At 59.6% G+C, this 13,621-nt stretch overlaps 1 protein-coding gene across 3 annotated transcripts in view; it reads right to left on the reverse strand.

Moving 5' to 3' along the window:
* MPP2 (membrane palmitoylated protein 2) overlaps positions 1-13,621 on the reverse strand; it is a 45,334-nt gene that overhangs the window by 20,072 nt on the left and 11,641 nt on the right. The window contains exons 1-5 of one of the 3 annotated variants that reach the window (XM_030541554.1): positions 11,597-11,923; positions 5,268-5,386; positions 3,283-3,435; positions 1,684-1,833; positions 607-834 (exon numbers count right to left, since the gene is read on the reverse strand). In XM_030541554.1, coding sequence (XP_030397414.1) covers positions 607-834; positions 1,684-1,833; positions 3,283-3,435; positions 5,268-5,386; positions 11,597-11,678 — 732 coding nt within the window. In that variant the 5' untranslated portion in view covers positions 11,679-11,923. Of the gene's footprint in view, positions 1-606; positions 835-1,683; positions 1,834-3,282; positions 3,436-5,267; positions 5,387-11,596; positions 11,924-13,621 lie in introns of those variants that run through there. The other 2 variants (XM_030541555.1, XM_030541556.1) reach the window with 2 other exon arrangements.

A 13,621-nucleotide genomic window follows, 5' to 3' on the forward strand; every position in this document is an offset into this window, starting at 1 on the left:
TATGCTGAACTAAGTGGGCAGAGTCCCGCCAGCACAGGCTCCTGTAAGCGTTGGGTGAGAAAAACCCTTTTGCTTTTAAGCTCATTTCACTTGCTAAGCTTAGACGTTAGGTGGCATTGTTCTCTCTTTATTTTGCTTTGTAACCGATTCTGACTTTTAAGCCTCATGCTTTGCAATCACTTAAAATCTTTCTTTCTATAGTTAATCGATTCGTTTCACTGTTTTATCGAAACCAGCATCTTAGGGGGACGATAACAAGATGTGTGGATATCGTTTTCCTTTGACAAAATGACGGACTTTATCTGAGCTTGCTCTGCACAGCCAGCGGACCGGGCAGTAGAAAACGCACATTTCTCAGGGCAAGGCTGGGGCTGGGACTCTGCTGGTGTTTTGCAGTGTAATGCATGTGTGGCTGGCTGATAGCACTCTGTATTGTTTAGCAGGGAGCAGGTCACATACTGGAGGCCGTGTGGTCACGAGCCAGGAGTGGCTGCTCACCAGCCAAGCAGCGTAAAAGGCATCGCAGTTCAGAGAACCACTACTCTGCAGCCCAGATCGCACCCTGGGGAATGTCACACCGCCACATACCCGAGCGGGGGGCCCTACCTGCCGGGGCGGGGGAGGCTCCTGATAACTGGGTAGGATCTTGAGGACCACGCTGCCGGTGGCGTTCTTCAGCATCTCCTGCAGCACCTTGGGGTCATTGCCCACTTCCTTGCCATTCACCTCCTTGATGACGTCGCCCACGTGCAGCAGGCCCTGCTGGTCAATCATGCCACCGTGCAGGATTCGGGCGACCACCAGCTCGCCCCGCTCCACCCGGAAGGTCACGCCCTGCGGGCAGAGGGGGGGCGCACACCTCAGCACCTGGCCCTGTGATGGCCAGACCCCCGGGGAATCATCCCCACACACCCCTATCCTCACACCTCCTCCCCTCAGACTCAGCCTCCCCACACATCTCCTCCCCTCACACTCACACACCCGCACACAACCCTATCCTCACATCTCCTCCCCTCACACTCTCCACCCAGCCCTCACCAAACATCTCCTCCCCTCACACTCACACACCCACATCCCATCCTCACACTCACAGCCCCCACCCAGCTTTCCCCACACATCTCCTCCCCTCACATTCACACACCCCATGCTCCCACATATCCCATCCCTCCACTCGCACATCTCCTCCCCTCACACACGCAGCCCAACACCTCCATCCCCACACAATCCCTCCCCCATACACACCCCCATCCTCGCACACCTCCTCCCCCTCACTCCCATCTCTACACCCCGTTTCCCCTACACAGACACACACACCCTCTTACACACACACACGCACACACCCTGCAGCCTCCTCCCCCACACACACACCCTCCCCTTCCCCTCCCTGCAGCAATGCTGAGCTCCGGCGCCTTACCAAGCATGGGACAGACTGATTAATAGAGCGGCACTGATGCCCTGCTGGGTGTGGGGAGCTCTGGATGGCAGCCAGCGCTGTGGGGGAAGGGGCTGCGGCTGGACCCCGGAGGGACCTCCCCAGCCTGCTGTACAGACAGAGCTGGGGGGAACGGGGTACTAGAGAGCTGGCAATGCTCAGGACCAGCCTTCCCATGGGACGTGCACGCCCCTGCCAGGCTCCCTGTGAGCACCCGGCTGGCTGATGGGAGCCCCCCACTCCAGGCTCACCAGGTGCTCTGCGGCCGTCTTGCGGATCCCCACCATGCGCACGGCATCCGGCGGCACCGGCTGGTTGTTGAACATGGGGTCCAGGAGGGGGCTGGGTGGGGGCGTCTCGTAGCTCTTGGAGGCCACCGAGTCGTGGGTTTCCAGGAGAGACTGAGACCCCAGCGTGAGGTGGGGAAAGGAAGGGATGTTAGCAGGGGAGAAGGGGCTTTGTCCACTGCAAACAGAGCGCAGACAAGAAACAGACTGGATCTCTCCCGGATCCCAACCCACACAGCACGGACCAGCTCCCAGCCTGTGTGATAAAGACCAGATCCCAGCCTGCGAAGCACAGACCAGATCCCAGCTAGATCCAAGCCTCTGTGGCACAAACCAGATCCTAGCTGGATTCAAGCCTCTGTGGCACAGACCAGACCCCAGCCTGTGTGGCACAGACCAGCTCCCAGCCAGCTCCCAGCCTGTGTGGCACAGACCAGATCCCAGATGGATCCAAGCCCGCATAACACAGACCAGATCCCAGACAGACCCCAGCCTGCATGGCACAGACCAGATCCCAGCCTGCGTGGCACAGACCAGATCCCAGCCTGCGTGGCACAGACCAGATCCCTGACAGATCTCAGCCAAACTCTAGCTGATGAGGCTGGAACCAACTCCCTGCCAGATCCGATCTCCACCCTGCGGCTGCTTTGCTCCCACTGTCTGTGCTGTTCACTCCCCACCTTCTCTGTGTATCCAGCTGCGGCCTAGTGTCTAAATCCCAGAGCGGGAGCTCCCAGGGGCAGGGGCAGGGGTGGGGGCTGGTTCTAGGGAGCTATTTGCCCAATTGGCCCGAGCCCAGGAGCGGGTCCACCTTCCAGAGGATAAAGCACTGAAAGCAACATCGTCTGGACTATGGCATGATCCAGATCCCAGCTAGAGCCCCCGCCACCCCACCCTGTACACAGCCAGAGCGGCGTGACCCTGACCAGCCCCCACCCCCACCCCCCAGATCCCAGCTAGAGCCCCCCACCTCACCCCACCCTGTACACAGCCAGAGCGGCGTGACCCTGACCAGCCCCCACCCCTGCCCCCCAGATCCCAGCTAGAGCCCCCCACCCCACCCTGTACACAGCCAGAGCGGCGTGACCCTGACCAGCCCCCACCCCTGCCCCCCAGATCCCAGCTAAACCCCCTCCCACCCCACCCTGTACACAGCCAGAGCGGCGTGACCCTGACCAGCCCCCACCCCCACAGGTCCCAGCCAGACCCCCCTGCCCCACACATGCAGCCAGAGGGGCGTGACCCTGGCCAGCCCACACCCCCCCAGGTCCCAGCCGGACCCCCCTGCCCCACACACACAGCCAGAGGAGCGTGACCCTGGCCAGCCTTCCCACCCCCCAGATCCCCACCAGATCCCCGTCACACACACACAGCCAGAAGGGCATGACCCTGGCCAGCCCCCCTGCCCTCCAGATCCCAGCCGGACCCCCTGCCACACACACACAGCCAGAGGGGCATGACCCTGGCCAGCCCCCCAGATCCCAGCCAGACCCCCCTGACCCCCCACACACACGCAGCCAGAGGGGAATGCTCAGCCCCCAGCCCAGCACCCCGCGGCAGCACTTGGAAGTGGGGCTCCTGCAGGATGCGTGCCAGCTCGGCGGCCGCGCTGTTGCTCCCAGAGACGTGGGCGATGTCCTGCAGGATCTCCTGCACTAGCTCCACGTTATTGTCCCTCACGGCCTCCAGCTTGGTCTCCTCCAGGCGCTCGTGAGCCTGTGGAGGGGAATGAGAGAGCACAAACAAACCCCCATTAACCTTGGCTGCCTGGAGCCCCCGGCCAGCGAGACCTAGACGCCAAGCCCTGCGCGGAAAGGAGGAGACGGGGGGGGCTTGTGAGGCCGAACCAGGCCCCCCGCCCCGCCCTGTGACACAGACATCCGATCACATGGTGCTTAATACCCCACCATCTGCTCCCAGGCAACAACAGGATGGTGGGGGGCAAGGGGCCCGTTTGGCTGCACGGTAGGTGCCCGTCTGTGAGGCCAGCCCCACCCTGCCCAGCAAAATGGGGCTGGGGGGTGGGAATCCCCCGAGACTCAGCCAGGCCAGCTGTCACAGCAGCTGATCAGGTCTCCTGGTATCTTGCATGCACCACCCCTCCCCCGTATTCCTTCCTCGCCCTATAGTGCTGGGTATGTGCGCACACACACACACACACACACTGCTGGTATGCACATATAGTGCTGGCAAGCACACGTACACATACATACACACACACAGTGCTGGTATGCGTGCGCACACACACACACACAGAATGCTGGTATGCGAGCGCACACACAGTGCTGGTATGCACACGCACACACACAAGCCATCATCCAGGCTGGCACACGTGGACGGACACACACACACACACACACAGAGTGCTGGTATGCACACACACACACAAGCCATCATCCAGGCAGGCACACACACACACACACACACACACACACACACACACACACACACACACAAGCCAGCATCCAGGCAGGTAGACACACCTCCTCCAGCCACTACTCCTCTGGGAGAGGCAGGGGGGGTGGTCTGGGCAGAGGAGCGGTGAGAGAACAGTGGGGGCGTTTCTAGGGAGCAGAAATCTCCCTCTCCTGAGTGCCCCCAACCCCTTGGCGTGTGCCTCCGGCACTGCATCGCCAGCCCCCTGCCACGCTCAGCATCCAGCCCCCAGCGGGACCCTGGCAGCCCAAGCCCGGGAGCAGCCCAGCAAGCTTTAGCTTGCTTGAATGGGTGCCTGTCCTCTCCCGCTCTGTCGGTGCCAGTGACAGGTGCTGGCAGGGTGGGAGGTTGCTGCCTGGGCACCCAGGGGAGCGATGCACAGATGGGTACTAAAAATAATATTGTCACACACAGACTCACACCCACACACTGGAGCCAGCACATGGGTGCATGCACAAACACACACACTGGAGCCAGCACACAGGCGGGCACCCGTCTGCATACACACACACACACAGGGGCCAATGTAGAGGCAGGCGTGAGTGCACACCCACCCACGTAACTAGTATGCACCAAAGTGTAACCAGTCAGTGCACACACACACACACACACCTCCTCCCAGAGTCTCCCAACCACCTCCTCCCAGTTACACACGCGTCACCTCCACACGATCAACTCGTATGCTGACACGCCACGTTTGCACACACCTTGCACACGCATCCACGCTCATGACTCCCGGTTCCAGACCTGTGCACTTTGGAGCTGGATGAGATTGGCCAAGGGGTCTGGGGGAGCCCAGCTGCAGTCCAAGGACACAGGAGATGGTGACCCTCTATACCAGTGCAGGGGCGGTAATACTACAGCTGGGGCCAGGCGAGACATCAGCTGCTTCCGTATTCCCAGGCACACTCATCAGAGCCTGGCCTGGTAGCAGCTAGGCTACCATGGAAATGGGAGTGCCAGGCAGGGAACACCAGGGAGAGCCAGGGACGACTTTATAACACAGGCGCCTGCAGCAGGAAGGTGTGGGACAGGGGACGCTGCTCTTGATCCAGAAAAGCAGGTTCAAACTCAGACGCCGCCCCTTCCCCGGCCACCCCGTGCAACTGTACCTTAGCCAAGGATCTTACTATTGGACTCTCCATGATGCCTCGGAGGAAGATGAGATCCAGGTCAGCTGCCCCAGTGGAGTTGGGCAGGTCACTCAGGTTGTCCAGGACCTGCTGCATGGCTGGGGGAAGAAGGGGGGGTAGGGGGAGAAGAGGACAGGGTGAAAGCAAGAGAATCCCAGCACAAGGAAGAGGGACAGAGATGGAGGGAGGAGGAGAAGAAAAAGGGGCCGTAACCAGCGTTCAAACAGACAGGTGACCTCTGTTGCCCCGACCCAATCCCATCACATAAACCCCCCCAGGGTCCGCTCTTCCCCCAGTCCACAGAATCCCTCCCTGCGGACGAGATTAGGGATGGATCCTCCCCTACTCTTGCCTCTGCCAGGGCACAGAGTTGACCCAGACCCTACCAGCAGGATTCACTCATCCACAGCCTGGCACACTCCATCCCAAGCTGTGACCACCTTTAGAGAAGAATCAGCCACATAGCTGCCCAGAATCAGCTGCTGGGGCAGGGCGCTGGCAAATGGACGGGGGATAGGGAGGTCTCAGTGGCAGTCCCCCACACACACTCCCTTTCCCCCACCACCCCGGGTCCCTGTCCTTCTGAGATACCCTCGGGCCAATGAGGAGTATGTCGTTTCAGGCCAGAAAGAATCATTAGCTCATCTTGTCCGACCTCCTGTAAGGTACAGGCCATTGTCACCCAGATAGATGTCCTGAGCCCAATGACTTGAGGCAGATTAAACTGTTGTGAGCCCCAGGCACAGAACGGGAGAGACCGCGGGGCCACCGGAGCCCAAGCCCCCTGCAACCGCAGGGAATTGAGTAGGTGAGAGACGCCCAGATGAACCTAGCAAGTGACCCACTCCCCAGTCTGAAGGCAAAAAACTCCGAGGTCCCAGCCAATCTGCCTGTGGGGAAAATTCCTTCCTCACCCCAAATCTGGCAATCAGTGTGACCCCGAGATCGGTCAGAGTAAAGTCATTCTGCTTTTGGACCCCTGGGAGAAAGTTCCCTTTCTAACCCCCTAAAATGTGGCCACTTCACCACCATTGCCCCCTGCCCCGCCCCCTCTCTAGGCAAATGGCTGATCACCCAGTCAGCCATGAGATCCCCCGACTCTTCCACCACCACCCTAACTGGTAACTGGCGACAGTGCATTTTCCCCTTAAAGAAACAAACACCCAAGAATGTCCCAGCACCACCCAAGAGGACGGGAGGCGGATGTGGCTGTAGGAACCGGTTAGGGTGGAGACTCCGGATGGGGAGGGCGAGCAAGCCGCAGGCTCTGCCATCTGCAACTCAGCTGGCCTCCTGCCCTGTCCCACTTACCCGGCTCGCTCCCGGGTTGCTGAGAAGTGACCCTAATCGAGGAACAGATGCTGCCACCCCCAGGATCCTGTCCCTTTAAGGGTATTGACACTGGTTCCAGGGCTCTGAAAGAGGCAGGTGGTCTCAGATTGGAGCAGAAAGGAGGCAGGTCCAGGGGGATTCGAGTGAGGCCCATCTCCACTGATGGCCCAGTGGTTAAGGCGCTGGCTTGGGTACTTGCTCTGACACAAACTCCCTGCATGACCTTGGGGAGGTCAACTAGGGTGCGTCTACACTGCAATTACTCACCCGCCGCTGGCCCATGCCAGCCGACTCGGGTTCGCAAGGTTCGTGCTAAGGGATTGCGGTGTGGGTGTTCCAGCTCAGACTGACGCCCAAGCGATCTCCCAGCTGAACAGCCCCTTACCCTGGCCCCCACGAGCCCAAGTTGGCCAGCACGAGCCAGCTGCGACGTCTAATGACAGCGTAGACGTCCCCTTGGTCTCTCTGGGCCTTGGTTCTCCATCTGTAACCCAGGGATCACAGCACTGCCCTGGTTCACAGAGACGCGATGAGGGTAAATATACTGAAGATTGGGAGGAACTTGATGCCAGGGTAATGTAGGAAGCTGCACAGCCCCTGATGGACCAGGGCAGGACTCACCCTTGACTCCAAGCACACGTCACCCACCCTCCTGGGGTGAGCTCCCCGCCCCAGGCGATAGCCCCACTGGGGAAGGAGCAGCCCCAACAATCTACCTGGACTCTGCCCAGCAACGATCTCCTTCGGGGGAGCCGGGGAGTTAAATATTAAACACACTGGAATATTTATAGCAACTTTTTTGTGAAGAGCGGGAGTAGGGGGGAAATCAGTGGCTCAGGAGGTGGTCGGGAAAGGAAATATGACGCTTGGGCAGAACCTAGGAGGGGTACAAGTGAGCGGGTGGGTGAGGGGCAATCCTGGATTTGGGGGGACCCTATTAGGAGTTGGGGGTGCTCTGAGGAGAAAGCCCAGATTTGGTAGATCCCTTTACGGGGTGAGGTGGGGAATCCAGGGTTTAGGCGGATCCGCCTCAGGGGTTGGAATGGGGGGTATTATGGGAGAAACCCTGGATTTGGGGATCACTGGTAGGACCGCAGCCTGGACCAGCCAGCTCACTGGAAAACGCCTCCCCATGCCCCTCGACTGCTCAGGAACAAATCGGCCCTCCCCCTCCACCACCAAAAAAAGACATGTGCCCAAACCACAAACAAGCCACCGAGGCAGCAAGTGACGAGCGTCTGTCCCCAAATGCCCCATCCACCGAGCTCATTAATAAGTGAACCGACGCAGAGATTTGGCTACGAGCCACCAAGCGCAGCAGTCGATCGTCGTTGGGTGGGAGGGAGCAGCCAGGCTGGAGGCTGTTTACTGCTCTGTGCTGCCTACGTTCCAGGGGGGTGACGCTCAGCGGATCAGACCCTTGTCCTGGGCTCCTGCTGTGGGGGGTGGCAGCACAAGCCAGCTCCTCTTTACAGACCCTGCAGGGGTCAGGGGAATGGAGCTGCTGGCAGAGGCAAGCTGTGCCCGGGCCCAGGAAACAGGGCATGCAGGAAAAGGAGAGAAGGCACCAGCCGCCGTACCTGCAGCCAAGGGCTGTAGTGGAGACAGGGAGCAGGGGTAAGGGGACGATTTGCATGGGGATGGAGCGGGACACTCAGAGCATCCCATGAACATTCCCTCTGTGGATGATTGTATTCATCATGGCAACCCCACTCTGGTTAGCAGAGGCTGGGGGCAGATAGACAGCTGTGAACAGAAGCAGCATTGTTCAGCAGGTAGAGCACCGGACTGCCTTCTATTCCCGGTGAGCTTGGGCGAGTCACATTCCCTTGCTGTGCCTCAGTTTCCCCTTTACACTCTAAGCTCTTTGGGGGAGGGACATTACCCCGCTAGGCCTGCCCATCTCAGTTGCTATGGTAATGTGAATAAAAATAATGTTTTTGGAGGCTGGGGGGAAATAAACACATCTGTGTGCAAGCCAATGCGGTGAGGGAACACATGCGGCGTGAGGGATGGACAGGACAGATCTGTGAGTCGAAGCATGTGCGAAGGCATACACATGCACCAAGTGCCTTGGAGCAGGTAGTGACTTTGTTCTGGGTTAGTATAGCACCTTGCACAATGGGGTGCTGGTGCATGACCAGGGTCTCAAGGTGCCAATGAGCGGATGTAGGCGTGCGAGTGCACACACACGTAGCTGCACATGCAAATGTGCTTTTGAGTCTGGGCAGAGATGTGCCTAAGCCAGCGCCGGGGTATCTGCGTGCAGGTGTCTGAACATACAGGCCGGAGTGTGAGGTCGAGACGTGCACTAGCTCTGCCTCCACATGTATATGTGGGAGATAAGTGCAAGTGGGTGACAACGTGTGCACTACGGAGCCTGGGTAGAAATGTGGGCACAGGTGCGGGCCCCTCATAGAATGTTAGGATTGGAAGGGACCTCAGGAGGTCATCTAGTCCAACCCCCTGCTCATAGCAGGACCAATCCCCACACAGATTTTTGCCCCAGATCCCTAAATGGCCCCCTCAAGGATTGAACTGACAACCCCGGGTTTAGCAGGCCAGAGCTCAAACCACTGAGCTATCCCTCCTGCCCCCATGCTCTGGCAGGGCCGCAATTTGCCCCAAGCCCTAGGCCCCACAGGGGCCCTGCGAGCCACTCTGGGTTTTCGGCAGCAGGCCCTTCACTCACTCCAGGTCTTCGGCAGCGGGTCCTTCAGTGCAGGGAAGACTCAGAGCGAGTGAAGGACCCGCGGCTGAAGTGCTGCCGAAGCCTCAGAGCGCCGCCCGTTCAGTACAAGTGCCACAAGCAGCGGGGAAAAATTTTTAAAAAGCTGCGACCGGCTGCTCTACCGCCGCCGCATCATTCTTCAGCGGCAATTCGGTGGCGGGTCCTTCTCTCCGAGAGGGACCCGCTGCTGAACTGCGGCCAAAGACCCGGCCCTGCCCCAAGCTCCCTGAATCCTCTGGGCGGCCCTGCTCTCTGGAGCCGGATTTCCACATACAGGAAGAGCAGAGACGTTTCAACGAACACAGGCTGAGAAGCAAGACCCTGCGGCTCAGCACAATGGCGTTGTGACAGTCCTGCCGTTACACGGTTAACCCAGAGGCAGTTCTGAAACAAGCAGCAGCTCTAATCTGCAGGGGTCACCAGCCAGCTAAGGGGTCACACCCTCCCAGCAGTCAGTCCCCATTGCATCTCTGGCCTGGGGAGCACAGGAGCCACCGTCTTCCAGAAACCGAACTCAGGCCAGCGTGCAACCGGCGCAGTAACGACATGGCTTGTGCATGTCAACAGGGCGCTGCTTGTGTCAGCGGCACGTCTCCTCAGCAGGAGTGCTTGCTTCGATTGTACTGGCCGCATGGGGCATTGTGGGACGGCTCCCGAAAGCCAGTAACAGTCCTGACGTGAGCAAGGCAGCGTCCACCCTGTGCAGCAGCCGTCCAAAAAGCCAACACAATTAGGAAAGAGATAGATAATGAAAGAGAAAATATCATTACGCAGCGTCAATACTGACACTGCATTGACCTAGAATAGGGTTTCTCAAACAGGGGTCGCCGCTTGTGTAGGGAAAGCCCCTGGCGGGCTGGGCTGGTGTGTTTACCTGCCTCGTCCGCAGGTCTGGCCGATCCCGGCTCCCACTGGCCGCAGATTGCTGCTCCAGGGCAATGGGAGTCACTGGAAGCAGTGGCCAGCACATCCCTCGGCCTGCGTCGCTTCCCCCTGTGTCCATCCGTGCAGTGGGTGCCAAGGCCACCCAGGCCCCAGGCTTTCAGTGCCAGACACCTTGATGCAGGGATCCTTGGTGGATGCCAAGCCCAGAGTCCCAGAGGTGAAAGGCCAAGGACAGAAACATCCCACAGCAGCCTCCTCTCTGAGGCTGTTGTAGATACCATTCTCCAGTCGGGGATGCCAGCCCCCCTCTGTCACCACCTCAGGGACCCCCTGAGGCAGCTGCTCCCAGCACTGCATCTGCCCGTTCATAAACCACTGTCTAAACACAAGGGAAATCATTTATTTCCAGCCTGCCCCACAGAGAAACCCCTTTAGTCCAGTGCATTTCAGTGGAGATAAGAGATGTGGACCCAATTTTCCTTCCCCCAAACGCCCGTATTAATAACTACAGGCCAACTCCCACCCACAGGGATACCCCACCAGAGCCAATGGTGGCACCCTAGTGTGCACAGAGCCACCCACAGGGCAGCGATGCCCTGGTCAGCAAAGTAAAGGGCCCCTGCTGGCACCCAGCTCTTGCACTGTATACACCGAACCCCTTCCCCAATATAGACCCCGGGGTGAGCCAGGGGCACAGGGAGACCCCAAAACCCTGGTCCCAGCCCCTAAGGCCCCAGTTAGCAACAGTGCCTTCATGTGCCAATACAGAGGTGGGGGGAGCTGAACTGATGTGTCCCACATCCCCAGAGATCAGCTGTTGTGTAGCAGGGGGAGGGAATACCTCCCCCCATTCATCTCTTTGGAAGGGATGGGAAAAGCATGACAGATGGGGACCAACCCCCCCCCAGAGACCCACCTCGTCCCTGCCCCCCAAATTCCAGGCAGAGCTGCCATCTGGGCAAAGATCCCAGCCTGCAGCAACCCACCCGCCCAGTGCCATTCCCAGTGGGCAGAACCGAGATTTCCACCCCTAGGGGAAAGGGGCAGTGGGGGAAATGGGGGAGTGGCAGTGGTTCCCCTGGGGGCAGGGTTGGCTCATGCACAGCCCCTGCTCCCCACTCAGCTCGGTGACCCTTTTCCTTCCTTTGCTGGGGGATTAGCTGCTCCCTCGCTGGCCTCCTGTCTCTCCCCCACCCCACCCACTCAACATCTCTGACATCTCACTCACAGCTCAGTTCAGACCACAGCCCCGGAGGCAGCAGGGAAGGCGCAGGGAGTGGGGGAGCCAATTCCCCTCATGATGCCAGAAGCAGCCTCCCCCTGCCCTCGCCATGCATCTGCTGGGGTGGAGAATCCCTACCTTCCCTGCGGAGCTCAGACTCCTCCGAGGAATCCAGCGAGATCCCCTCTAAGGAGACGCCACTGGCGGGGCTGCTGCTCATGGCCGCGGTCAGGGATGCTCAGAGACAGGCTTTTCCGCACTGCTGCTCAGAGACGCGGGTACCCGAGCAGGCTGTCACGGCGACCGTCTCCAGATCCCGCTGCCCTGACAGCTCACCCGCCCAGGCGATGGATGGGGCTGAGCCCGACGCTTTCGCAGCGTGGGGAAGGGCGGAGGAGGCAGAAGCCACTGGCTGGAGAGAAGACCAGGCATCTCCCCAAAATGCCAGCCAATCAGCCAGCTCGGCTGCTGACAGTGTGATTGGCACTGGCACTGCTGGCACCAGATGGCAAAGGTGGGCGAGAGCAGATGCCTAAGGGGGAGTTGTGACCCCACCAGACCTGCTGCCTGGAGATGCCAGCCGGCCAATGCAAAGCCCGCCAGTGAGTGGATCGGCACCGGGAACTGGGCTCCTGGTTTCTATTCTCAGCACCATGTGTTGCTTAATGGATACAGCAGAGTACTGGGCAGGCTCCTGGACTCTATTCTGAGACAGTGGGAGCATGGCCTAGTAGTTACAGAAGGCACCTGGGTTCTACTGCCAGTTATCTCCCCCAGGTTCCAGCAGGGAGACTGGGAGCCAGGGCTCCTGGGTCCTCTTGCTAGCTCCAGGAACCTAAGAACGGCCAGACTGGGTCAGACCAAAGGTCCATCAAGCCCAATACACACACACACACAATCTTCACACGGTGCACAAAACTCACACAGAGCCCCATGCAACACACACACACACGATCACACTGGCCCCCACAGCGTCACATGGTGCACAAACATACAGCTACACAAAACACACACACAGCCCCATGCAACACACACACACCTGATCACACTGGCCCCTACAGTTTCACATGCCACACAAATACACACACACAAGAGCCCCACCCAGCACACACACACAACTGATCATACTGACAACCACAGCTCCACACAGTGCACAAACACACAGCTACACAAAACACACACAAAGAGCCCCACCCAACACACACCCCCACAGGGTCACACATCCAGCCCCCATATCCCCCATGCCCGGCTCAGCCCAGGACCAGCCCAGCTCAGCCTGTCCGCAAGGCTCTGCTCCCCCTGCCCCTTCCCTGCCCTTGCCCCCTTCTCGGTGGGGCAGGGGGTAAGCCTCGGGTACCCCTGAATTATTAACCCCTTCCTGCCAGAAGGGGTGTAAGAGCAGCGGGGGATGAGCAGCACCACAGGGGAGGGGATGGTGCACCAGGCACCCGGCAGGTGGGAGAGGCCGTGGTCCCGAGTCCCTCGCCAGGGGCAGGGGGCATCGGTGCCTTAACCTCTTTAAGGCAGGCACTGGCATTGGCGCTATTATACCCTCGTTGCCATGGCAGCAGGAAGGGATTACATCCAAGGACATTAAGCCAGGACGGATACAAATTTAAAGGGACAGCGTCGACCCGCCCCACCCCTAGCCTGAGCCCCTCCCACCCCAAACCACCTGCTCCCCCTCACAGTCCTACCCCTGCCCGCCCCCTTCCCACCCCACCCCACCCGGACCCCATCCCACCCCCCACAGCCTGATCACCAACTCCCCACTCCAGATCCCACTCTAACCCCAATCCCCCCAATCCAACCCCCTTCCTACCCCATCCAGCCTGACCCCTTCCCATCCCCCTATATCTGATCCCACTCTGACCCCATCCCCCACCCCAACCTCCTTCCCACCCCACCCAGCCTGACCCCATCCCACTCCCCCACCGGATCCTTTTCCCACCCCACCTTGCCTGCTCAGGGGTCCCAGCCCTTCTCACCCCAGCAACTCCGGCCTCCTGCCTGACAACCTCACTCTCACTCACTCCTACTCCTCCCACCCGAACCTCACCCACCCCCTCCAGTTTTCAGCCTTCCAGCCATGAATGGCCTGGGGGGTGAGAGGGAGGGATGGAGAGAAACAGAATCTGCCTGAGACTGGGATTAACCCTTAGA

Source organism: Gopherus evgoodei, chromosome 23, assembly GCF_007399415.2.
Source record: "Gopherus evgoodei ecotype Sinaloan lineage chromosome 23, rGopEvg1_v1.p, whole genome shotgun sequence".
Taxonomy (NCBI): Eukaryota; Metazoa; Chordata; order Testudines; family Testudinidae; genus Gopherus; species Gopherus evgoodei.